The sequence below is a fragment of the Antennarius striatus genome, chromosome 24 (genome assembly GCF_040054535.1).
Source record: "Antennarius striatus isolate MH-2024 chromosome 24, ASM4005453v1, whole genome shotgun sequence".
Classification (NCBI taxonomy): Eukaryota; Metazoa; Chordata; class Actinopteri; order Lophiiformes; family Antennariidae; genus Antennarius; species Antennarius striatus.
Window position 1 is genome coordinate 7,403,948 of NC_090799.1, and position 25,363 is coordinate 7,429,310.

At 46.9% G+C, this 25,363-nt stretch overlaps 4 protein-coding genes across 17 annotated transcripts in view; 3 read left to right on the forward strand and 1 right to left on the reverse strand.

Moving 5' to 3' along the window:
* Positions 1-1,504: 1,504 nt before the first annotated feature.
* On the forward strand, positions 1,505-5,881 carry LOC137591206 (cyclic AMP-responsive element-binding protein 1-like). 2 transcript variants are annotated; one of them, XM_068309049.1, is made up of 8 exons: positions 1,505-1,635; positions 2,572-2,665; positions 2,751-2,897; positions 3,037-3,137; positions 3,278-3,417; positions 3,548-3,730; positions 3,844-3,997; positions 4,105-5,881. In XM_068309049.1, exons 2-8 carry the CDS (start codon positions 2,579-2,581, stop codon positions 4,247-4,249), a joined length of 957 nt encoding a protein of 318 aa, XP_068165150.1. In that variant the 5' UTR covers positions 1,505-1,635; positions 2,572-2,578; the 3' UTR covers positions 4,250-5,881. The 2 variants fall into 2 exon arrangements, with proteins under 2 accessions (XP_068165150.1, XP_068165151.1); XM_068309050.1 differs by lacking the exon at positions 1,505-1,635 and adding an exon at positions 1,642-1,791.
* Positions 5,882-5,905: 24 nt separating this feature from the next.
* Positions 5,906-6,728, reverse strand: mettl21a (methyltransferase 21A, HSPA lysine). Its single transcript, XM_068309051.1, has 3 exons — positions 6,574-6,728; positions 6,388-6,499; positions 5,906-6,317 (listed from the first exon to the last, which is right to left on the reverse strand). Exons 1-3 carry the CDS (start codon positions 6,718-6,720, stop codon positions 5,920-5,922), a joined length of 657 nt encoding a protein of 218 aa, XP_068165152.1. The 5' UTR covers positions 6,721-6,728; the 3' UTR covers positions 5,906-5,919.
* A 122-nt stretch (positions 6,729-6,850) lies between these two features.
* Positions 6,851-10,331, forward strand: acadl (acyl-CoA dehydrogenase long chain). 4 transcript variants are annotated; one of them, XM_068309048.1, is made up of 12 exons: positions 6,851-7,101; positions 7,202-7,236; positions 7,845-8,021; positions 8,103-8,240; positions 8,320-8,484; positions 8,556-8,622; positions 8,703-8,867; positions 8,944-9,045; positions 9,128-9,241; positions 9,313-9,440; positions 9,512-9,598; positions 9,673-10,331. In XM_068309048.1, the coding sequence occupies exons 3-12, from the start codon at positions 7,921-7,923 to the stop codon at positions 9,767-9,769; spliced, it is 1,164 nt and encodes a 387-aa protein (XP_068165149.1). In that variant the 5' UTR covers positions 6,851-7,101; positions 7,202-7,236; positions 7,845-7,920; the 3' UTR covers positions 9,770-10,331. The 4 variants fall into 4 exon arrangements, with proteins under 4 accessions (XP_068165149.1, XP_068165147.1, XP_068165148.1 ...); XM_068309046.1 differs by having other exon boundaries at positions 6,851-7,242; XM_068309047.1 differs by having other exon boundaries at positions 6,851-7,236.
* Positions 10,332-10,845: 514 nt separating this feature from the next.
* LOC137591443 (microtubule-associated protein tau-like) overlaps positions 10,846-25,363 on the forward strand; it is a 31,457-nt gene continuing 16,939 nt past the window's right edge. For 9 of the 10 annotated variants that reach the window (XM_068309434.1, XM_068309433.1, XM_068309435.1 and 6 more), the window contains exons 1-2: positions 10,846-10,940; positions 21,443-21,503. The gene's annotated coding sequence lies outside the window, so the exon portion shown is untranslated. The remainder of the gene's footprint in view (positions 10,941-21,442; positions 21,504-25,363) is intronic. The other variant, XM_068309444.1, reaches the window with a different exon arrangement.

Here is a 25,363-nt window from a genome sequence, read left to right on the forward strand (position 1 = left end):
TCATTTGAAAACTCTGATGTTTTATTCAGTAATTTATCAGAAAAAGTCATTTTCCATGATTAATAGATAAGGAACACAATATCAGGTTGCAGCTCAAACAACACTGGCATTCATTTTTAATACCTGGATGCTATTCTGCTCTTTTCCCGCATCTTGTTCGAACACTCACTCGATGCACCAAACTGTGAGAAATTTACAAACTGCACACAACAGGAATGCAAATCGTGGACTAATTTTCACAGAAACACTGCAAGTGATCCGAATGTGCACAGCTTACAAAGCCAAGTGCACGCCGAGTGATAACTAATGAAAGCGCTCCTCTCATACAGAGATGCAGACTAATTATGGTTTGCTGAATCTTTCCTAGCTGCTGGTCATTATCAAGAGAAATCAATGTCTAATCAAGGCGCTGATGTGGACTGGGGAGCAGATATGAAAGCTGCTTTGTGACAAATATTTATTATGTTTGCAAACACAGAACAAGGGCATCATTATTTTTGGAGTGTAAAAATGTGAGACTTTCTTTGCAGTGCATGCTAGGGGGCCAGTTTTTTGCAGGGGACAGGAGATTGGTTTGGTCAGCAGTGCGGTCAATCACTCAATGGGTATGTCTGACATGTGTGTTCATACGTGTGTGTATTAATAAACCCCTGAAATGACCTCGCACATAGAGATGATGGTCATAAATTGGTCTGAAGTCTCATTTTCCCTGCAGGATTTTGACCAGCTGCCACAGCTTATAACCCATTTCGCTCCTTGCACGCCAAGTGACAGAGTTAATGAGTGCATTTTATGGCCAGATTCGACAACCATGGAGAAGCAAATGTAATGAGAATCATGAGAGCCGTAAACAGAGGATAAGAAGGGATGGAGGTGCTGGCTCCCACTGGTTTGTCAATGAAACAGCATGGTTTGTTTGATGCAAAGCCAGCGTCACAGCTAAGACAAATTTAATATACACGTAAAACATATTAGGATGAGATTTTAAAAAAAAAAGAAGGAGCATGTGCTCATCATCATCAGGAGTCAGCGTGATGGTGGGAAGAGAAAAGAACGCTGCTGCCCCCGTGTGGGCTCCAGCCAGCTAGAACACATCCAACCATCCAAACGTGCTTTGTAATTAATTACATTTTTATAACTGAAAAAATAATAACTTATCCATTAAACAGCCCGGACTGTACATTAATATCAAGCTTTTGGCAAAAAAAATTCTATTCCAAACTGGAATAAAATGGTTTTCAAAAAGTTTTCATACTGCAGCAATTAATATCACAAAAGAAATGTGCGGGATTTAAATGAATGAAATACTTTCGTCAAACGTGTGTAAAACATGACTTGTCTAAGATGACTCTGCGCATGCTCAGTTAAATCCAAAGCCATCCTGCCCTTTACTCGGCAATCTCCGTTACGTTCCATGTCAACTCGGCAACTTCCGGCTTTTTCCGGTAATTTCCGTGTCCCCTCGGGTCCTGTCGGCAGCGCTGATTTTGTCTGTCGTCGTCTTCGTCGTCCTCCTCTCCGTGTTGTTGTTCTCGGTGACGCGACGGAGGTGTAGCCTGACGCGGTCTCTTACGTGTCGGTCTGAATAAAAGTGGAGCTCCGTAGACCCGGGAGTGACGAAGCGAGTCTGTGTCGGTAAGAGGATACGCATCCGATGTTTGCTAAACAGATAGACGGCTTCCCAAAGAAGTTCTTTTCGCCTAATATCCGCACAAAGCCAACAAAGAGATCATGGCGGCCGAGTTGCAGAGGCTCACAAAATGAGTCAGTCGTATCACAACCGAGACATAGGTATTAATATAGAAGTGGGCTTTAAATGTTTTTATTCAGCAGACAAACTACAGACAATTAGTCACGTAAAGCCTTTGATTGCAGTGTTGTTTTAATCTATAAATGAGCCATCTCAGTCGTATAAAGTGTGTTGTCCTAGTTGCAAACAAAACTGGCAAATCGTTCACGTTGCAATACATGCAGACATTTCCCTCTAAATCGGGATAGCCGCAGCTAGCAGCCGCAGCTAGCACAAGTAATGGCGACCAGCACCGAAATGTCCTCTGGGGCGTCTGGTGTGGATTGGAGCTGTTAAATTTAACCACCGTTATGGAATAAGAGTCAATAAAACACTTATTAAATTGTTTCTTTGGCTGTTTCTTCATATTAGCTTGTTAGCATGCTAAAGGCGCCAACCCAGCGCGCTGGGCTCTAGCTAGCGGGACGCTAACGCTAAGTGGAGTTAGCTTTAGCACGCGGCGTTTGTCCAGCGCAAGTGGATTTAAATCTGCTTAAACTTTTAATTTGTGTGTTTTGCAAATCGAACGTGGTGCTCGCGTTCGGTTGGCATGTCTTTTGTCACGTTTTCACGAAGATAAAGTTAGGATGAGAGCTAAAGTAAATATGCTAGCATGATTAGCTAAGCCACACCCGTGCAATAGCAAAGAGAAACTGAAGACCTGTACGTGCCTGCCCCCTGTGTTTCTGCCCCATGTGTTTCTGCCCCATGTGTTTCTGGGTTTGCCTTAGCGCTCTGCAAAATGGCTCCAAGTCATCCCAGCGTTTTCTTGGTGTTTCTAGATTTTAAATGACCATGGAGGCTGGTGCAGACACACAGCAAAGTGGTGAAACAACTGTCTCAGAGTCCGAGGCTCAGCACATCACCCTGGCTCAGGTAAGTCTTGCCCTTACTTTTAATTAGCATGCTGCAAGGTAGCAGTCCAGAAACATGCATAGAGACTTGTTATTCTGATCTGCAGGGATCCATAGCAGCAGCTCAGGTGTCCTCCAGCAGTCCGACAGTCACCCTTGTGCAGTTACCCAACGGCCAGACAGTCCAAGTGCACGGGGTGATCCAAGCTGCTCAGCCCTCGGTCATTCAGTCTCCACAAGTCCAGGCGGTACAGGTGAGGCAAACTTCTATATAAACTTCTATAAACTTTGTCCAGGAAGTAATCAAGCCAGTAATGTGTGCTCACTTATCTGTTATTCGAAGGGATTTCGGTCACTGCAGTTGAAACTGAAACAAGGGGCTTTTTGTTGCAGATTTCCACTGTGGCTGAGAGTGAGGACTCTCAGGAGTCTGTGGACAGCGTGACGGATTCTCAGAAGAGGAGAGAGATCCTGTCCAGACGGCCTTCCTACAGGTCCGCTTTGTAGAGATGTGATCTGTGTGATGAACAGCTCTTCCTGCGCTGTAAACCTTTATCTGAATCTGGAAGATGGTGTGTAACTGTAAAATCAGAAGTCGTATTCACTTTATTTCTGTGATCTTTCCGTTCTACAGGAAGATTCTGAATGACTTGTCGTCAGACGTTCCAGCAGTGCCACGAATTGAGGAAGAGAAATCCGAAGACGACTCTGTTCCTGCGATCACCACAGTTACCATGCCCACGCCCATCTATCAGACCAGTAGCGGCCAGTACAGTAAGTAGCTTTTTAATGGTGATGCAAGAAGATTGACCTGTGGGTCATAGGTGTGGTCGGTTCATTGTGTTGCCTGGTTTCATGTCCATTCCTGTCCCGCAGTCATTTAAACCCTCATGTCCCTCCCCAGTTGCCATCACGCAGGGCGGGGCCATACAGTTAGCAAACAACGGCACAGACGGTGTGCAGGGCCTGCAGACGTTGACCATGGCCAACGCTGCTGCAGCCCAGCCGGGAGCCACCATTCTTCAGTATGCCCAGACCAGCGACGGGCAGCAGATCCTCGTGCCCAGCAACCAGGTGGTTGTACAAGGTGGGGCAATGACTCAGCTTAACGTGGGCGGACGTCAACAGACGTGAAGCTGTTGAAACAGGAAGTGCGTTGTTGCAATTTCTGTTAATTTAAAAAGCTCTGTTTGCCTCCAGCGGCCTCCGGTGACGTCCAGGCCTATCAGATCCGCACAGCCCCCACCAGCGCCATTACTCCTGGGGTTGTCATGGCGACCTCGCCTGCGCTGGGCACAGGAGGTGGTACTGAGGAGGTCACACGCAAAAGGGAAGTCCGACTGATGAAAAACAGGTACGTGGACTTAACGTGCGCTCCACGTTGCTGCTGTTATTTTTGAGATTGCTGGCGTGCTGAATTTGCTTTTCCAACTTTGTACGCGCGGTCTCCTTGTGGCGCAGGGAGGCAGCCCGCGAGTGTCGCAGGAAGAAGAAGGAGTACGTCAAGTGTCTGGAGAACCGTGTGGCGGTGCTGGAGAACCAAAACAAGACCCTCATCGAGGAACTCAAAGCCCTCAAAGACTTGTACTGCCACAAATCGGAGTAGAGAGGTCACCTGACAGGGACGCCACCAGCGCCCGCCACCCCCATGTATAGAGACTCAGCACAGAGCAATGCATCTGGATGTCACTCCCCCCCCCTTTTCTACTCTCGCTTTCTTTTTAAAGACTGCTGAAAAAAAAACAGGTGTTTAGTGACTCAACCAGGAATATAAACACTTCCCACATTAATTATTCGAGTTCAGAGTTCTGTTCCCATCCGTTTCTCATCAAAGAGAAGTGCTAAAGGACAAGAACGGAAGTGCCTGCAGGGTGAGGCAGCGGCGCTGACAACGACGTCATCAACGGAGTACAGTAATCACTGGTGCCTGGACAACTGGGCGGTATCACCAGCAACATGGAACGGCTCGATTACATGTCAACTAAAAACTTTTTACAGTTTAATCCCCTCCAGACAGTTGCATAATCGTGTGCAACCTTTAATTGTAGCTGCGCTCGTGCATTAACACCTGTTACTAATGCTTTGAACTGTAGATGGGCAGCATCATGGACATGTCTTTTAACTACATCTTGCTTTATGATGTATCAACTTTCTGCTCGCTTTTTTTAATTTGCTTTGCCTTGAACAAAATGAACTGTTATGTTGGGTTTTGATGTTTTTCATGTTAAATGCAGCTTTAAAAACACACCAGAGACCATAGTTTAAAAAAAACTCAAGTGGAACATTTATGGTTACAGAAATGTTGAGCTGTTTGTTGCTTTGCGGATGCATGTTCCCTGTCCTAATAGTGACATTTTGATTTCTACTAGTTTGACACATCCCCAGAATGGAGAGGGAGCAGATAGAGTTCCCTGCCACTTGCCGTTGCAGGAGACGATTAGAACTCAAAAAGATGAATTTCAAATAAATGGAACACATCTGGTGTTCCCAATCTAATCAAAAGTTCAACTGGAACGAAAGCTGGCATTTTAAATCATTTGATTGCTTCCCGTGCACTTGTGTTGGATTTTAAAATCCACTTTTTAAATTTCAACTTCTAAATTCCTTCTGAAATCACCTAAAATGATAAGCCTTGTTTTGCCATGTCAGCATTTCATTGTCTGCCTAGGTTGGAGTCAAGACAGGGTGCATTTCTGCAAATGTGCACTGCCTGGTGTATGTTGGTGTATTATAAGGTGTATTAAGAATGTGTAACTTTTTTTTGTCGGGAGGGCTTGAATTCTGTATAACTGAAGAATCAGCAGCGCTGGTTTCAAATGGGGAACACTGGGGCTGCCAGATCCTAGAGTGGCGTGTGTCCTGCACATACAATCCGATCACATTTCACACCAGAAGATGGAAAACTCACCGCTGCAGGCCGAGACACCTGTAATCCAGAAAAACAGCTGCTTCTAAATCATCCGGGCTTCATATTTAAACCCTGCAGGATTGTCATCGTGCAGCCAAATCAAGACTTCAGTGAACAAAAGCGAATCTTTAAGATGATGGAATGCCATGTTGTATTATTTTAGGTGTAGTGTATCGTCATGATGTAATATGCTTTTTATATGTTGCTCTCCCTTAATTTTGTATTCACAATTTCTAAATGTCAGCACCAACTTGTATAATACAGTGCATTACGTTAGAGCTATGGAGATATTACATTTTTGGCAGCTGTTAATAAATGTGTTTCTGGTAATCAGTTTTAATCTATTTGTCCCATGTTCTAAAATTTTGTCATAAATCCATCTTGGGTGACAGTTTGCTAGCTTTGTAAACGTGGATGTCCCTCTCCTGGTGGTAGAACACCTCTTGGACTGTGAAGCGCTGCTTCATCATACTCAGGAAGTCGGTATCGCGCTGGTAGCGGATCCTGCAGGCCAGCAGCACCGCGCCGCAGTCTGAGCACAGGTGCTCCAGGGTCTGCAGCAGCTGCACAAAGGTGCTCTCCAAGTACACGATGTCTGCCCCCAGCACCAGGTCGAAGCCCCCGGTTGGGTAACGCTCCAGGCCCTCACCCCAGGTCAGCTCCGACACCACCGCTGATCCCTGGAGGTCCGGGGGCAGGTTGGCCTTCACGTTGGCGGACAGGAGGTCCAGGGCTGGCTCTCGATCGGTGAGGGTCACCTTGGCACCTGGAAGGGAACGTGGAATTTTAATCCAATTTACATTTCCTGTGGTGTTCCTCACTCAGCTCCAACCCACCCAGGAGGGCCGCCACGATCCCCACCAATCCGGTGCCGGCTCCGAGTTCAATGGCCGCCTTCCCTTTGAGATCCACCTGTCCCATCTCCAGGTACACGCACAGGACCACCGCCTGAAAACACGCGGTTCACGTGAGGAACACAAGCTGCATGAATGTGTGATGGAAAACACGCGTGCTACACCCACCGCGTCCCACACCACCGCCGCCACCCCCAGCTGCCTCCAGTCCTGAGCCACACGCAGGTCGTGGTTGGCGAAGCGGAAGTGAGCGGATGAGCTGTGAAGTTTGGACAGCGCGGGTACCGAATTCTGTGTGTAGGGAACCAGAGCCATGCTGCTGACCGGCGGAACCGCGCTAAACCGCACTACAGCATCCAGGAGGGCTTTATCCCTCACGTGACGCTCGGTAAGCGTCCACTTCCTGATATGCGCAGATGGGCATGCGCAAATCACAAAACCCGGAAGTAACTAAAGGGACCGTCCGTCGGGAGTTCAGAGTTAACGGTTCGATATGTCAAGTTAACACACGTCACGTCAAATTAACGGGACGTGTTTCAACGTTAAATCAAAGCAGTAATCGAACCCTGAAACAGCGGACCGTTTATCGATCGGGTAGAAGTCGCGTTAAATTCCAGTAAAAATGATCAGAATTTGTGTTTGTGAGCTGAGGAACGTTTCCAGACGGCGGCCGGAGTTGTGCGGGATCGTCAGCAGGTGGGATTGGACGGGGTTACACCCGGGTCAAAGGTCGCGTGTTGTAGATGTCAGTGTTTGTGTGTTCGTCCGTTAGTTTGTCCATCAAATGTCTTCACAGAGACGAGACAAGAAGCAGATTCGCGAGAAAACGAGGTCAAGGTCAAATTTCAACTTTTGTACTAATTTTTATATTGTATTTCCCTTTGTTTCTTGGTGTTTAATGTTTGAGTGTTTAGTGTTTTTGAAATTTCATCTAATGAAAAATTGTAAAATGTTCTAAATGTTAAATGTGATTGAAGTTTTTTTTTGTTGAAAAAAAACCGTCTTCTGAGGCACTTTAGTGCTTCATCTAATGTAAAATTGCAAAATGTTTGAATGTGATTAAAGTGCTTTTGCAAAAAAAAAAAAAAAATCAACTTTTGTACATTCAGGAACCGGATAAGATAGAAAGACGAGGGAGAAGGAAGTGTGAGTAGGACCATAGATCAAAGCTAGTCTTTTGATCTATGAAAGTAGGTCAGAGCACTAGCTTTGATCTTTGACCTATGTAAGTAGGTCAGGGTAAAATTTTGAATTCAAGGGGGTCACGGGATGTTGCAGTCTGTGACTGCCTTGTTTATTGTTTTGCCTTTCATCCGCTCGTCGCAGCAGCTCTCCACCGCGTCGCCGTTGCGTGAACCCTCTTTCTATCGTCACGTATCGCAAGACTTTATTGCTTGACAGATTTATCTGTGGCATGAAGTGTGTGTGACTCCCTCCAGGCTGCAGCACATTCCAGCCCACCGTCTCCATCAGGCCCCCACAGCCCGCCCGGAGACCTCCAGCGCCGCCTCCCTGATGGACATCGGGACCCGCCGGATTTTCACTGAGGACCACGACCTGTTTAGACAGACCGCCCGGCGCTTCTTTCAGGACGAGGTGATTCCCTACCACCAGCAGTAAGTGGAAGCCTGGCCACCACCAGACTCCCTGATCACAGATGAAAGAGGTCATGTGCTTGTCGTGTTTCCTGCTTCCAGGTGGGAGAAGGAGGGTCAGGTGAGCAGGGAGGTGTGGGAGAAGGCTGGCAGGCAAGGCCTCCTGGGGATCCTGATCCCAGAGGAGCATGGTGGCATCGGAGGAGATGTTCTCTCCGCCGCCATCGTGTGGGAAGAGCAGTGAGTTTATCAGACACAATTTATCACGTGACCATTGAACGCCGACCTGTGTCCAATGAGATGTCACCTGCGTCTCCAGGATGTACTCCAACTGCACGGGCCCGGGCTTCGGCCTGCACTCGGACATCATCATGCCGTACATCAGCAAATACGGCAGCAAGGAGCAGATTCAACGCTTCATCCCTGACATGACGGCCGGGAGGTGCATCAGCGCCATCGCCATGACGGAGCCAGGAGCAGGCAGGTCAGAACCCGCAGGTGACCCCACACTTCAGCTGAAGTTCAGCTCTGGTGAGCCTTCCCTTTGTCCCTCAGTGACCTTCAGGGGGTGAGGACTAACGCCAAGAGGGACGGCAAAGACTGGATCCTCAATGGCAACAAGGTACGGGACCACTGAGCCAGGAGCGGTCATTTCACAGCACGGCAGCAACGTCTGAAGTCTGTTCCGTCTCCTGTCTGGAGGTGTTCATCTCCAATGGCTGGATGGCCGACCTTGTGGTGGTGGTGGCCGTGACCAACAGCGAGGCCAAGTCAGCGGCACACGGTATCAGCCTGTTCCTGGTGGAGGATGGCACCAAGGGCTTCCAGAAAGGACGCAAGCTGGAGAAGATTGGGTTGAAGGCCCAGGTGCTGATCTCAGGGGTCAGAGGTCAGGGTCCTGCCGGAGAACACTCTCCTCACGCTTTGACTCCTGTGTTTAAAGGACACGGCTGAGCTGTTCTTCGAGGACGTGCGTCTCCCGGGCGACGCCCTCCTGGGGGAACCAAACAAAGGGTTCTACTACCTGATGAACGAACTTCCTCAGGTGGAGCATCAGCCATGCTCGCTGGTCACATGACATTGTGTGCGTTGGTCTTAGAGCAGATCATGTGTTTCTTTTCAAGCAGGAGCGCCTGGAGATCGCTTGCCTCGCGTTGGCGAGTTCCGAATTCATGTTTGAGGAGACCAGGAGATACGTGTCGGAGAGGAAGGCTTTTGGGAAAACCATTTCTGGCCTTCAGGTGATGTTGACGTTTGTGGTGTCGATGCCAGATGTTCCAGATGGCTTTGACGTTTCCCCCTTTCCTCACAGACCGTTCAGCACAAGATGGCTGAGCTGAAGACGGAGATCTGCGTCGGCCGGGCCTTCGTAGACAACTGCCTTCAGCTGCACTCAGAGAAACGCCTGGACGCTGCCACAGCATCAATGGCCAAGTTCTGGTGAATGTTTTTACATTGACCAGCTAGCGTGCTACAAATCCATCTGCTAATGGCCATCCTCCTCCCACCAGGGCGTCTGACCTCCAGAACAAGGTGGCCACTCAGTGCCTGCAGCTCCACGGCGGCTGGGGCTACATGTGGGAATATCCCATCGCTAGGTAAGCGGAGCATAAAGCTGCCACCAGAAGGCAGCGATCCAACACGTTCCTGAACCAGTTTTCCGTCTACTCAGGGCGTTTGTGGACTCACGTGTTCAGCCAATCTACGGAGGCACAAACGAGATCATGAAGGAACTCATCGCTCGCGGCATCTTCAGCCAGAAGGGATGAACAGGACGTGTCGGACGTGGACTGTTTACACGGATGACTGACAATGAGATACCGGACGTTAAACCGCGATTCACCCAATGTGGTTGAACTTGTGCCTTCATTCTTCTAATCAGCACAGTAATTAAATCCAGACTAGAAATGACAACTTCCTGGTAAAACACACTTGGAATTACAAACGAATGTTAGTAGTAGCTGCTGTGTTTGTCATGTTCGTAGCCAGCGTGCAGGTAGGTTCAGGAGGTGATAGTTTGCTTCAGGTCATCGTCATCTTAAATGTGATGGTGTGAGTTGTGCAGGCGATTGCTAAGGCCTTCAACTTCCTGATTAAACTTGCATGAAATGCAAGTGCAGTGTCTGATTTCTGTCACCAGGTGGCAGCAGGTGCACGTCAAGCCGCAGCGCAGGGGTGACAGATGAGCGCGGTTCCTTTGGAGCCCAATGCAGAGGCAGGCTGTTGAATGTGATCACTGTCTCCTGAAACAAAGCTCTAATAAAGCTCCACTCCTCCCTCCTCTACCTCTGAAATTAAACAAATCTCTAATAAAGCTCCGCTCCTCCCTCCTCTACCTCTGACATTAATGGCTTCAACCTGTGGGATTATATTTTAATTAGTTTCAGCACGAGTCTGAAAATCTATATCATGCATTGCAATTTTATCAAAATGATGCAGCAGACACCCCCAACCCGCCTCACCTGCTCGGGGTAGGGGGTGGGGGGCAGAAGTGCAGACTAATGCATCTTCTCCCCTTCCTCCTTCCTCTGCATCATCCCCAACCCCCCCACCGCCACCCCATTTCTCCTCAGCAACAGCCACACCCTGACGCTTCGGCTCTCCATCCGTTCTCCACTGCAGACAGAGTGCCCCCCCTCCCCCCTCCAATCTTACGCAGAACAAAGACTTGACATTTCTTCCCATGCTTCGCGCCTCACCTCCTATCTGTGTGTGTGTGTGTGCGTGTGTGTGTGTGTCTGGTTGCATGCACCCACCACACGAATTCCGAGAGGGTTTGCCTGTCCTCACGCCGCAGCCGCGTAATCTAGTTGCGCAGACACAGGCGCATTTACGGTAGGATAACGTGAGTGGGGAGGGACCAGAGGGTCTCATTGTCGCTCCAGCTCTCCTCACGCGCAGCGCCGGGGCTCGGGAGCCGCTCAGCACCTGATCCGACAGGTAAGAGCTGCAGAGCTGTGTCTGACATTGCCTCGGGACTCGATCCCGATCGATCCGGACTCAAACCAGTTGGAATCTATGACTCTTATTGATTTCGCTGAGGTTTAATGACGCTGTCTTCCAATTAAATCTTCAACTCGGTGCGCAGACGCGCGATTCGCGGATTTGACATTTTAAAAAATGATGTATGAGCTTCTAAACGGGGACTCAACAGGGAAGATTCTGGATCGTTAATCTCTTGTAAGTGTTTTTTAAAAAAAGGCGTGCTGGGATGTGGATGGAGGGGTTCATTTGTCGCCGCTCTGCTGCGTCCTGGCGCGCCTCCGTCCCGTTGCAGCAACCTGCGCCTTTTGTTCTGGTCCACGCCTGCATGGTGCTGAAAGCAGCGCAGGGAGCAGACCTGAGAGTGGAAAGGCGTGGATGTTCGATCTCCTCCCGTCCTCACCATGTCTTTAGTTATGATGTTCTGACCTGATGGGTTTATTTCTATATATGTCAGGCAGAGATAAAGATCTAGAGATCTAGATACTCATGGAAAAGGTTCCAAACCTCTTTTCTGTCCATGAGGCTTCAAGAACCCTAACGCCCCTGGGGGTCTTTGTCCACATCTCTTGTCATAACGCTGCTCCTCATGTCGGATTCAACATCTTAACCAACCTGTTGGTTAAAGATCCTGTCAGACCTGGGTTCGTGTTTGTCAGATGGGGCTAAATTAAAGCCGACAAAGTGCATTAAAGTCTGGGTTGTGTTTGGTCTCCTCCTCTAAGCCTCCATCAGGCCGAATTGGGCTGAGTCTAAGCACAGATGGAGGAATTGAAATGACCTTAATCACAGGACAGCAGCAGGTCTGTGCTTACTCTGTTCCTGCTGCTGTGAACTCCGGGCATCCCTGTGGGATCCATACGTTTCACCACCTGGGGAAAACGATCCGCTTCCATGTGGAAAAGATCATTTCCCCACGGCGATCCAGGTGAGGTGCACCTTTAAGACCCAAAACAACAGAATGGCTCAGTGCTCTGCTGAAGGTGAGGCATGTCTTGTTGGCCAGTGCCTTGTCCTGGGGATTCATTGGGAAAGAGGGAGGGAGAGACTGGATTCATGTTGAGTTGGCAGCTGGCTCAGTGACACCTGAGGATCCAGGATGAGCCTTCATCCCGTCTGGGCCCTTCTTGTTCTCCAGGTGTCTAACGGTAGCCGGCGGCAGAAGGGTTGGGATTTAACTCTGATTAAGACTGGACTCAGGTGGTGCTAATCTGGTTGACATCCAGCAGACCGAACCAATGGCAGACTGACCTGCATGTGGAGGATGCCGTCACACACACTTCTGGGTTCTTCTGGATTCTTCTAGGTTCTGTTGGGTACAGAGGGAAACCGGCTCAGGTCTGGCTCTGGGGCGTCATTGTACGGGAGGAATCAGACCAACAGAGAACAGGTCCTCCCACCAATCAGAGCAGACGTTGTGCATTTGGACTGTCTTGCATCCCACAGTGGCTGCTTCTCTTGCCCTGCCTCCGCCTGCAGCTGATGAGGCCTGTTCACGGTGGCGCTGCGCCGCTGCCTACGGGTTCACACCCGTAACGTGTGCAGAGGAATGCAGGGAACTGAAGGGTTGACGTGTGTGGATAATGTTGTGGTGTTGTCTGTTGCTAGGCATCGCCGGCCAGGCCTTGGCTTTCTTTTAACGCCGACAAAACCCAAACGGTTTCCGTTGGCTTCACAGGTGCGTTTTGATGGACTAAAGGATGCGATCAGCTGTAACTAAACATGAGCACTGACAGAACGACTGGAGAACATGAGTCTTACTGAGATGTCTTGCACTGGCCTACATAATGGACTGTTAGCTTCAGTTTTGAAGAAACCACTAATGAACCTTAGTTTCCTCCTGAACGGGTCAGAGAACTTCCTGTTAGCCTGTAGAGGCTAAGCGTCGCGTCTTTATGACTTCCAGATGTTGCGGCTGAACAGCTGGATTGTTTTTGACCGGTCGTCCTTGGCGGATATATCAGAGGAATTAATGATCGTTATTGATTATTGATCTTACTTTTTATTGATCCTACTTATTGTTGATCGTACTTCTTGATCCTAGGGTTTGGCAGTTTGAGCCCAATGAGGGTAATGATTTGCAATTCATTTGTGGAGTTTTCACATACATCTTTGCATCAGCTTGTCGGAACAGTGGATGAACCCCCCCCCCCCCCCCGGTTCTTACACAGCAGCTCTTTAACGCTGGTGTAACCGTAGAAACAGATGCGCAGCTTGAGTTCTCTGATGGAACATTACATTCCTGCTGCTCTGTTTTAACTAGACTGCAGGAACGAAGCAGCTGAGCATGTCGAGGACATCCTGGCCTGCTTCCAGTGGGGGGTTTCACTGGTACCGCCGTGAATGGACTCCACAGAGGGTCCTACCAGCTGAACTCACATCGTCTCACATGGACCAGCTGGATTTCACACCTTTAAACCCTCGATTAGTTCACAACTTGATTGTGATTCTTTGTCTTCTCTTTTCTGTTTATGCAAATAGACTTTTCTGAATTGACAAAAAATGCTGCATTCGCACCATTTCTTTAACATTTTTCCTTCATATCCCTGGGGGGGAGGGGGGGGGGGGGTTAAAATTAGCTCACTCATCTCGACTCATCAGTGTCCAATCATACAAGAGCAAATGATAGACCTCACACCTCCACCCAAACCTAAAGGACCCACATTGGCATTTATGGTCCTGCCTCATCGTCTGTGTTGTGAAGAGTTGACTGTTCATTCTGCCCCTTTGGGGCCATTCAGGGCCCCTCTCACCACAGCAACCCCTGCCATGGTAACCAGTCCCTCAAATGAATGACCCTGTGGAGGATCAGTGCGTCTCTGTGGAGCTCCAGACTGTATTTAGAGGATGGAAAGGGTGGAGCCTCCCCCCTCCCCCTTGTTCCGATTGGCTCATAGTGTGTGACTCTAATGCACATTGCACAAGGGGAATGGACAGAAAACAGATCTACTGGTTTGTTGTGAAGCACATGTGTGAACGGGTGCCTCATTTAGAGCATCAGTCTTGGTAGAACCAGGAGCTGATAGCTTCATTCTGATAGCTGGTAGCTTCATTCCGATAGCTGGTAGCTTCATTCCGCAGCTTCAACAGATGTCTGGGAATGACCTCAAGGGAAGACAGGAATTTTCCTCTATATTGCAGCAGGGTTTTCAGGTTCGAAAGATAAAGCACTCAACAAATTCCTTGAATAATAAGATGGTAATAATCTTTTCTGCACTAACTCATGGTGAAATATATAGCCCAGGCTTCCTTATAAATTTTTGTATTCAGTGTTCTTTGCATTGATTTTACAGATAGTGGAGCAAATGCAGCAAAATATGTTCTATTCCTCAGCTTCTTAGGAGAAGCAATCCTGCTACTTTTTTACCTCCACATCTAAACGGTCTCAGAGCCAAAGTTTTACGACAGAAAAGGAACCAAACCAATGAAGAAAACGATGTGCTGCATTACATTTCCTTGGCTCGCTGCGTTTCATTTCCTGTGTCAGGTAAGGGTTAGGGTTAGAGTGAACCCATTGCTGGTACCAGCATGATTTTGGGTTAGGGTTAGAGTGAACCCATTGCTGGTACCAGCATGGTTTTGGGTTAGGGTTAGAGTGAACCCATTGCTGGTACCAGCATGGTTTTGGGTTAGGGTTAGAGTGAACCCATTGTTGGTACCAGCATGGTTTCTTTCTGGCTGTGTAGCAGGAGTCCAAACGTCTCCGATGTGAACTTCAAAGCTGCTCATGTAATGTTATCGGTGATGTTATCGGCGTTGTTACTGGCGATGTTACATCAGCGTTGTTATCGGCGATGTTGGAGCAAAGCAAACTGAGGGGTGTCTTCACACACCCCCCCACCTTATTTATCTACAGTTCAACAATGAGATACTAATCTCCCACCATCTGCTTCCAAACTATGGAGGAAGCCCTTCTTGTGCCAGGTTGGTTTCCTCTGCACCCCACTTGGTCCCATCCTCTACCTTAGCCCCCCAACCAGAGAACATAAAGGAGCTACCTCTTCAGTCCGGGGGTGACAGACCATGGCTTAATAGACTTATTGATGCCTGACCCCTCACACGGCTCGGTCATGTGATGTAGGCCTCTCCAAAGTTTGACAGTTCAATCCAAGTGGACGTGATTCATGCGTCGCTTTACCGCCAGGGGTGTTCTTCCATCTATTTTGTTGTTTTTCATTATTTTTGTTAGTTTCCCTGACTTGTCATAGCCACAGCCACTCTTTGAGCAACATCGATTGCAAAACATCCGTACAAACCCTGACGGCTAGACATAAAATGTTCACCAACAAACCTTTTGCATTGTGGCTCAGCGGTAGAGCAGACGTCTTAAGACCAGACATCACCCAGCCATCGGCGGTTCAATTCCTGCTCCCTCCAGACATCCTCGGAGTGTGAACTGACAGTGGGAGGTGTCACCTCCCAGCCACTGCCGAGGCGCCCTCGAGCAAGGCGTTGTCCCCCCCAAAAGCTGCTCATTTGGGGCACTACCCCTCATGTGACCCTTCACTCTGGCTCCGCCTGTACTAATTTGCATGCCTACAGGGGCCTGTATACTATATATATATATATTATATATATATATATATATATATATATATATATATATATATATATATATATATATATATATATATATATATATATATATGCAAATGCAAAGCTAAAAGCAATCAATCTTTGAGGAGTTTTAAAGTTGAGCTACAAGTACGAAATAAATTGTAAAAAATGAAGTGAAAACTTCCCTCATAAAGACGTGACATCTTTCCCTGAGTTTCCCACAGCAGGTTTGCCTGGAGATCTGATATAAAAAGCCGTAATCGTATCGCCACTAACTCGCCGCAGCTCAATGTGAGATGAGGAATGCTTTTTATCTGCAGTTTGTTTCCTGCCGCGATCCATCGACAGACGTGTGAACCAGTTGTGATGCAAACCACGTCTGAGCTCTGAACACCAAGCCTCGCCCCCTGAGCCTGTAATGCATCATCCTGTCCACACGTGTGAATTCCCGTTTTTGTGGGTTCACGCGGTCCGGTGAAACCCCGCTCCTTCCCAAACAAACAGCAGCGCTCCACAGGGCTGATGGGTGAACGGTGACGCTTGGCGTCTCTTACTGACGGATGATCTCACCAGCACCGAGGTTCAGCTCGCCAAGTCGCTCCAGATGTTTTGTCACCGTCACTGAGCAAACGTGACGTCTGATTCAAGATGGCAGTTCAGTCCAAACTTATCAATTTATTAGTAATAAAAATACATCACGTTAAACGGTTTGTGATTTCCACCCATCATTTGAGTTTCTGGGGGTTTTTTTTCTAAATTGAATTATCAGATATTAGATAAGTCATCTTGATTGATTCCCGTTTACTGAAGCCACAGAAATGTTCAGACATTTGGTTCCAAGCGAGTAAATGTGGAAGGAGTCAACAAAGAGTCACGGTAGTTTGTCCCCTGATGCGCTCTGCACTTTATTCTCAATAACATCTCCATCTTCTTGGTAATGGAGGCTGGAAAGCCTGTTTCCACCCCGCCTCTTCTTCCTCGCCTCCGACTTCAACCACAATATTGTCGTATCACTTAGGCTAATAGTCTGCACTTACCCCAAGGTGGAAAAGCGGAAAGGTTTCACATGTGAATGTTAAAAAGCAATTTGTTTGGTGCCGTCGTGTTGCATCATCTGCAAGGCCTCAACTGGTTGCTGTGGCGCGTAATGCTTTTCATTCATTTCCTGCCTCGCTGTGGTTCCTGTTCACGCAGGCGGACCATCGCTTCTGCACGTTCCATCTTTGTCTTTCACCATCTTGGCCGCACATTTTTAAACATCCATTGTTTTATGTCCTTTTTTGGTTTAACGTCAAGGCGGCAACGTGTCAAGCATCAGTTGTTTGGATGATGTTGAGTTGAGTCATGGCTTTGATTACTTTTCAGATCAGCAAAACTTTTTGTTTGTTTGTCTGAAGGATTACTTGAAATGTCATGAATGTTATATAGGAAGGTAATTTAGAGACGTATGGGTAGGAGAAGGCCTCTTTGAAATCAACTGCTACTCCAGGTGGTTGAAAAATAAATGTAAACCTCAAAAATGACCTTTTAAAGGATTTATTCCCCAACACGCTACATTCATTTTAACACTGCTGCTGTTTGCCGTTTTCCTCCCTCCGTGCAGCCAAAAATCAACACGTCTCTATTCCTGTGCATGTAACAATGACTCATTCTTTTTGAGGAATGAGTCGGCGGAAGAGGGAGTAGTGCTGGTTTGCTTGTTCTGGATGCTTAACTGACGGGGCGGTTTCTCGGCCTGGCCTGGATGGCAGAGTCGCCCCATTGGATCTGACATCTGTTGACTCCGTCTGAAGATATTTGTTTGCCGTGTATTGGTGTTTGTTTACACTTGGCAGCATCACATTGCGTGCTTGAATCCCCGGCCCAGGTTGCGTGACTCCACTGACGTCTTGTCGTGTGGTATGTTGTATATTACGTGCATCCATTGGATTTGCCTTTCTGAAGGTGCATTCATGTCGGGGGACTGGTCTGCAGCTGCTACCCCTCCCCCTCGACTCATCTCTGATGACTTCCAGAAACTTCCGCTCTTCTCTCAGTCTCAGCGACACATGTGTCGTATCCAGCATTTGGACAGAAAAGTTGTTCAATCAAGCCAAACCCTCCAGGGTCAAACGGGCTAGTGTTTAACTGGGAATTGGGAATAAAATATTGATTAGGAGTGTAATGGCTTTTTTCATTAAGTCATGAAGTCCTGGAGAGTCCAGTATTGTGTGTTCTTGCCAGTATAATGCCTCTTGTGTTCAGTGTCTTGAGCTGTTTTTCCGTCTTGATGTCAGAAGCAACATACTTCCACTCCCAGAAGCTTCGGACGGCGACACCCGACTTCTACCTCTAACATCAGTCCTGCACAGGCAAGACTCCACAGTCAAATCACCAGTAATTAACAGTCACATCTGGTTTGTGACATAAATCATGACCGATATTAAGATTGTGAAAAGGACTTGGTTTGATTTGGGTTCAAATCAGGACGTATGTAATCCTTCAGCCTCTCAGTTATCACATCTTCCCGATTGTGATGTTCAAGCTACCCAGAAACCGTTTTGTCATCCAAATAAATTCTATTCATCTAAAAACAGCTGGATGAAACAAGAAGATCCATCACTATTCCCACAGTCTGATGTTTGACTCATTAACGACACCTGGATTTACTTATTCATCTATGAGTTGAGTTGAAACCGCTGTCTTTTCCCACCAACTATTTGTCTCTGAAGGCGCTGAACATGGATTGTGGATCGGATCATGTCATGATGTGGTTTGAGAGCCAGAAGACTTGGAGAGCAGTTTATAATTTCGCAACTAAAAAGGTAGCGATCAAAACGTCCAAATCTAAAAGCCATCTATGGATCTACTACCCACCCCAATCGGTGAATCTGGACGTGTCATACTTGGAAGCAAGCAACTGCCAGTTGGGCTGTCATATTTAATCCACTGGGAGCTAAAAAGAAAAAAACTTGGCAGAACATGGGTATTGGATAATTGTGCAAAACCTCAGATCCCCCTGGGAAACATTAGTGTAAGCAACGGCATAGGGAACAGTTGGCTTCGGCGGGGCCACTGAAACACTTGGGTATTATTTAGGAAGAATCAAGTCCGTGTTCAAGTGATTCCGAGCCAAAGGATATATTCTGCTGCTAGCATCATTGCATCTGGACTTCTTCTATTTCAGGCAAAAAAAAAAGTTTACCTGTAAGTAATACAATAAAGAATAGACAAAGAAGTTGTCTGCTTGTACCTGGAGCTGGAAACCCCAGCATTGGATCACCGGTACCCAGATCTCCATGCACCCCCATGGAGGTGCTAATTTACAGCAGATGGCACATGGAGGCCATCTTTGGATGTCTCTTTACCTTTCCTTCCCATTAAGGGAATCTCTGCGATAGTCGATCAGAGAGAGTGTTCCCTGTGCCTGAAAAGCATGTGTGATTTTTACACAGAGTCCTGTGAGATCCTGTCTGGTAGCCTGTGTTGGCCTTCAGCACACGGTGAAGGGAAAAACTTCAAAGTCCACGGCTACACCCTGTGGTTAGTGTAAAGCCAGGCACACTCGAGCTGTTGCGTTTACACACACAGTTGATATACTTGCTACATCGTAAAACCCACACACGCCCACCGACAGGCACAACTTCAGTTTAGTCCACAATTACAGTCGTCTGTGCTTGTACCCCTAAACCCCCCCACAGTCATGGCATCCGTTGCCTCCGTTCCTCTACTTCCTGGTGGCAGTGGACAGCAAGGATCACTCCGCATCGATCCCTGCTAATATTTGTCCCAGTGGTGATCCAGGTGATGTTGGACCTTCACGTGCACACATTACTGCATGTGTTTTCAGTTCCTTCATAGATGCTGGGCAGTCAGATGTTCCGATGCTCACTTTCAGCCAATCAGCAGCCTGCTGTTTGCTCGTGGCGAATGAGTTAGCTCCACTTTTTCGTAGTGCTTAGGCGTCTTCAAGTGTCTGGAGCTGCCGGGTGGCTGGAGATTGTGTCAACATCACGGAATAAACTTCAGAGTTAATCTGACATGTAAATCTGTTGTGGCCACACGTGGATTATCCAGTTATTCTCCATCTAGAGAGTCTTTTTCATTAACCCCACAATAAATTATCTCATGAAGCCCTCAGTGATGATGTCATGTGAATGGATTGTTTGTCCCTTGAGACAGAAAAATGGCTGCTAACCTTTGAACAAACGTTCAGATCAGCTCGGATTTAGCTAATAAGATTATCGTTGTCTTGAATCTAATTTGCTCTTTGTCTGAAGTAAACAACAAAACCAGTGGGTGCTGTGTTTTCAGCCAAAAGGAGGAGTTGCTGGAAATAAGTCTTCAACCTACAGTTGGTAAGAGATTGCTGTTGTAATCCTTCCGATGCTATAGACTTATAGTGTCGATCAGATCTTTTCAAGTCTGAGAGAGATTATCAGATTTGTGTCTGGGTGAAAGTCTCAGGATGGCCCTGACAAGGCTGATGGGAAATGTTGATGCCACCTGGAAGGGAAGGGGCCAAATGATGTCTTTTTTCTATTATGGGAGACCTTAATCACACAAAACCATTTCCGTTTAGCATCTAACTAAAACGCTGCAGGTGTAGTCTGCAAGTTTGTCTGGTGAAAGTTCAGCAGTCGACGATTACTGTTTGGCGAAGGCTTCCAGGCAGTGGAGGCTGGGGGGGATTAGACTGGGTCCGCAGCTGTGGTCCGGCCCTCTCTAATCAGTGCTGGCATGAGGCCACCCTGCAGTCGCTCGGTGACAGGACTGTCTTCACCTCATCGGAGCACCGAGTCCCTCCCTTTTACGCCAGCAAACCTTCCTTACCTCCCTCCGTATCTCCTCTTTCCACTTACCCCAAACCGGTGAAACTTCAGCTTCATAAAAATCATATTAAAAATTGATTTTACCACCGCCGACATTTTAAACGTCTCATTGCTTCTTTTAAACTTTATCCAGTCCCCGATCCTGACAGGTTGATTACAGTCTTACACTAATGACTCTTTCCACCCCCCTAAAACGGTACAAGCTAATGATGGGACTTGGAGAGGATGTGATGTGGGCTGGAAAGAGCTGGCCTGGCTCGGTTTATTCCTCCTCTTCCTCTAATTTTACAAGTGGTTTTTGTGAACTGTATGACTCGATCCTTTATGAATCAGCCTCGCATCAACTTCGGCGGTCGGAGTGAGGTTTGGTGGTTGTTTTGGAGAGTCTCTCTAGAAATTTGTCTCGCAATACTGTTGTTATTTTATTTCCTCCATAAGGGACAGGGTTACGTTAATGAATTTCCGAAATGCCAACGGGAAGGGAATTAGGTTTCATGTGCTTCAGCTCATCTGGTCTCTGGACTCTCCTAGTCTGTCTCTCCAAACCTGTCTCCTCTTTCCCCCTCAGTCTTTGTTTCATTAATGCTGCTGCTGCATTTGGCCATGCTTGCAAATGAGCACCAGGACAGAAAAAATATTCAGCTCCCCCCTCCCCCCTCCTTCACACACATGTATAACCCCCAACGCTGCACCGGTTGAAGGGTTCATGCATCCGCAACACGTCTTATGAGTTTTTACGGATGAGATAAACACCACCTGGAGTATGAAATATGCTTCAAGGAATCTTCTTGGATAGAGATTTATCTTGAAACTCCATTCCATGGGGAGTTGATGAGCTCCACATCCCTTTGAATTAATGTGGCACATGCACACAGACAAGACAAACAGACATGGCAACACCCTCCCATCCCCCCGACACCCCTCATCCATTGAAGTGGGGAGTGCCTGTGGTTGAAGGGGATTCAACGGGGGGTGGGGGTGGGGGGAGATCTCTGTGAGGCAGCATGTGGGTAGGTTAGTGTTTGCCATCAGCCACCACCACCCGTATGATACTGTCCCTATAACTACCCACCTTCCCGTCTCTCTCTGCAGGAAGCCCCTCCCTCCGTTGTGCCCTATTCGCCGACCAAAGGCTGGAGCTTCTACCTGCCAGGTAAGATGACCTTTCCCTCGGGAATGCAAGCATGTAATTGTTTCACAAGCAAGAAAAACAAGAGAAGGACTTGTTCCTGCAGTCTGTTCAGTGCATCCTTCCATATCACCTCCACTGTGTGTCCAAACATTTTAATTATTTGGGATATTTGCCGCTGACATTCAACTGAGCGAAAGAGATGATGTCACGCGAAGCCAGCGGCTGTTTCTGTCTGTCGGTAGCCTTTAGTCTCTGTGACGTGCCTCATCTAGACATCGGTCACCCAACTTAATACTTCGCCCTGAGAACACTGCTTGTCCTGTTTGCATGTCAACCTCCACCTCCTCTGAGTTTTGTTCCTTGGAATTAAATAAGGATATCCTCCGAGGCACATGGCCATCAGTGGTTTGAGACACAGCATCTATCTATGGTTGGCCTCTGGGGGCGACACCGAGCTGCTGGAGACCACAGGACGTTTTACTCTGCCTGTTAGCATTGGCGGAACTGTATTGGTCAGGTTCAGATGGGAGCAGGTGGAAAAATTAAGCCCAAACTCTTTATATAGCAGAGAGGGACCTGTGATGTCTGGTGTTTGTTGAGGCAAAAACGAAGGATAAAGGGACATTGAAGTCATATTAACACCACCCTCCACTTTGACAGAATGCCCCAAAGGATCTGTGGACATGTGATACGTGATGATCGTGAGCCCGGATGTCAAAGCTCTGACAAAGATGATGTGAGCCGTAGAGACAGATGCGGCTGAATGGAATGGACAGCGCGTTATTTTTGGTGGACTGCAGGAAATGCAGCTTAAACGTAACCTTGTGGAGGAAATTGATGGTGCCGCATGTGAGAATATGTGGAAAAGTGGATGACCTGAGGAGAATTCCTAAAACCTGGCTTCAAGGAAGGAATGTTCTGAAGGTGTTTAAAGTCCAAGGAGCGGGAGGAGAATGAGAATATAAAAATCACTTTCTGCAGACGACATTTCAGGCCACCCTGTCTCTCACTTTGATTGATAATGTATAATTTTCTGAGGCCACTAAGAAACCACCATGTAGACTGACATGAACCAGTTCTGCCACCGATCTCTAGTCTCATGCGCAGCTGTCGCCTTGGGGAGCAAAAAACTTGCACCTGGTCCCAAAAAATAGCTCACTGAATGTGTTTGAGCTGTTTGCATGTGTTTGAGCTTGTAGATGTTGAGCACACAGATGATGTTTGGTTCTTATCTGCTGAATGAGGCATGCGTCTGCAGGTTGGAGCTGTCATGCTTGCAAACTGGACCACGTTCCAAAAGGAAATGAGTCTGTAGATGTTTCTTGGCTGAGTGAGCGGACTTATTACAGCTCAATGTCAACGTCAAGGAGTTAAGATAATGATTATCACAGAGTTTCATTTATATACAGCATCATTTTACCAGGCCAGAGATTCGTGGTGGTGGTGGCTGATGACTCTGCCAAGACTGGGGCTGTGTGTCTTTGGTGTTGTTCTTATCTTTGTGCACCTGTAATAGAACAGAGGGGACTCTTGACCGTATGCTTAAGCACTTCACACCAAGTCTGAAATGACTGTGGAAGAAGAGTGTAGGGATCACTCTCAGAATGAGAGAAACTCATTCTGAGAGGAACTCTCTTTTATGCCGTTCTTCACCTTGACAGCAGTTCCTGGCGGGGGTTCCTGAGGTGGACAGGTGTGTTTTGTGCATCTGTTGCAGTAATTAAACACCATCAGACATTATAAAAAGCTCCTCCCCCTCTGTGGCAGGAGGTAACAGTAGTTCTAGTCCTTGGAAAAAATAGGGTCATGTCAGGCCAGGAAACTCCCTCTGATGTCATGATTGGGTGCTTTGCATAAATTTTGAGTCTGAACACAGGAAATGTTGGACACTAAAACTCCTTGTTCTGAAGTCTAATGGGGGCCAGCAGTAGCTCTACCCACTAAGTCTTGGGCTGGGGGGCCAGAAGTCATTGGTTTAAGACCTGAATGTGTCTATATATACAGCATATATATATATATATATATATATATATATATATATATATATATATATATATATATATATATATATATATATATATATATATATATATATATATATATATATATATATATATATATATATATATATATATAGTACTAGCGGGAACCCTTGGAAATTGCACAATAAAACATTAATATCAAACTTTATTCCAAACACCAAACAAATGAAGATATCCAGGACGAAAATGCCGGCCAAAGTGAAGTTGTTGATAACGCCGGGTCTGTGTTGTCGTGTGGACGCTGTAACCGAAACTTTTTCTATCCGGGGGGCGTCTCCCTGCAACGAAAACCGCTGTGACATCAGTGTGTGTGACCCGTGTCTACATGCACACATAGAAAGGACAGAGTTAAAATTTTTGACGTATAACAGCTCCACGTCGAAGAACTTCAAATAAACTTTATGACTCATGAAGAAAGAAATAGACGAACAAATATCCAAGTGTCAAGCATGTTAATCAACGCATCTTCGATAGAGCCAATAGAACGTGCATACGGTATCACGTGAGTACCTACCGAAAATCCTGGTGGATTTTCGGTAGGTCGTGAGTGTTGATGGGTGCACTGTGTGTGTGTATATGTATGTATTTATACTGTATATATATATACTGTATATATACACATACAGTATATATATATATACACTGTGTATATATATATATATACACATACATATATATACACACACACACACATATATATACGTATACACACACACACACACACACACACACACACACACACACACACACACACACACACACACACACACACACACGCACACACACAGACTATCCCTACCTATATATTTGATTTAGCTCACTTGAAAAGTCTAACGCTGTCAAGCTGTCACCAGCTCCACCCACTACTTCCCGCTAGTATTTATATATTAATAAAGTGAATTTGTTCTTGTAGTCTTTTCCACTTCAGATAAACTGGAACAAATCATTTGGTCTCCCTACGATGTTAACATCTCAGCCTAAGATTTAGATTCATTTCCTGTTTGCCTCATCTCTGATGGTCTGGATTGAGTCCACCTCCACCCCCCCCACCCCCCTTCCTCCTCCTCATTTTCCTCTGCCTTCTGTTTGACCCGTTTGGCCTCTGCCTCCGGGGAGATGAGGGTCGTCATAGTCATCCTCAGGACATACTGCTGTATGTTCAGCCCTCTGCTGGCGGCTTACACTCGTCCATTAAGTCCAGAACCACAGGATGGTCATCTCCAGTGACTGATAAGATGTAAAAGGTATTAAATTGGCAGCATTATCTTCCAGTAAAAGCTATAATAATTAGATGAAAATCAGATATGCTTGTGACCCAAAACAGACCATTAGTGCAGAGAAGTGAGAGGAGTGATCAAAAAGATAATTATTAATGCTTTATCTTTGCACAATAAGTCACTGGCAGCAATGTTTTTCTGTCCATTAAGACCACAAGCCGTGTTGATCTGAATTGTCATGAGCGGTTCACGACACAGAGGTACTTCCTTCCTCACCTCGCCATCTTTGATATGTCAGCAATAAATGTCTCTCTTTAAATATACAGAGTTAACAAAATAAAGGGATGACCACCTTCTTTTTGCACAGCTCTTTAAAGCTGAAACGACAAAAGCGAGGCATAAATCCAAATCAAAGCTCAGCAGACATGCTTTTATTTTGACAAACCCGAGGCAAAGACATTAAAAAAGGTAAATGTGTATTTTGTCTCTGCAATTCCACTTTTGCAGTGTGTCAGTAGGAATACTTTTCCTTCCTTCTCCTCCAGTAAATCAGCTCCTTCCTGTTTGGAGAGTCCCCCCCCCCCTCTCTGCGCCCCTCGTCTTCATCCCCTATCTCTCCTTC

What these genes read in the sequence shown, in the direction of transcription:
- LOC137591206 (XM_068309049.1), top strand. Translation starts at nt 2,579, where the DNA reads ATGACCATGGAGGCTGGTGCAGACACACAGCAAAGTGGTGAAACAACT. An exon ending in GACCAGTAGCGGCCAGTACA is followed by an intron (nt 3,418 to 3,547) that starts GTAAGTAGCTTT and finishes GTCCCTCCCCAG; the next exon opens with TTGCCATCACGCAGGGCGGG. An exon ending in CAACCAGGTGGTTGTACAAG is followed by an intron (nt 3,731 to 3,843) that starts GTGGGGCAATGA and finishes GTTTGCCTCCAG; the next exon opens with CGGCCTCCGGTGACGTCCAG.
- mettl21a (XM_068309051.1), bottom strand. Translation starts at nt 6,720, where the DNA reads ATGGCTCTGGTTCCCTACACACAGAATTCGGTACCCGCGCTGTCCAAA. An exon ending in CGGCGGTGGTGTGGGACGCG is followed by an intron (nt 6,500 to 6,573) that starts GTGGGTGTAGCA and finishes GCGTGTTTTCAG; the next exon opens with GCGGTGGTCCTGTGCGTGTA. An exon ending in GATCGTGGCGGCCCTCCTGG is followed by an intron (nt 6,318 to 6,387) that starts GTGGGTTGGAGC and finishes GTTCCCTTCCAG; the next exon opens with GTGCCAAGGTGACCCTCACC.
- acadl (XM_068309045.1), top strand. Translation starts at nt 7,028, where the DNA reads ATGATCAGAATTTGTGTTTGTGAGCTGAGGAACGTTTCCAGACGGCGG. An exon ending in GTGATTCCCTACCACCAGCA is followed by an intron (nt 8,022 to 8,102) that starts GTAAGTGGAAGC and finishes TCCTGCTTCCAG; the next exon opens with GTGGGAGAAGGAGGGTCAGG. An exon ending in GCATCAATGGCCAAGTTCTG is followed by an intron (nt 9,441 to 9,511) that starts GTGAATGTTTTT and finishes TCCTCCCACCAG; the next exon opens with GGCGTCTGACCTCCAGAACA.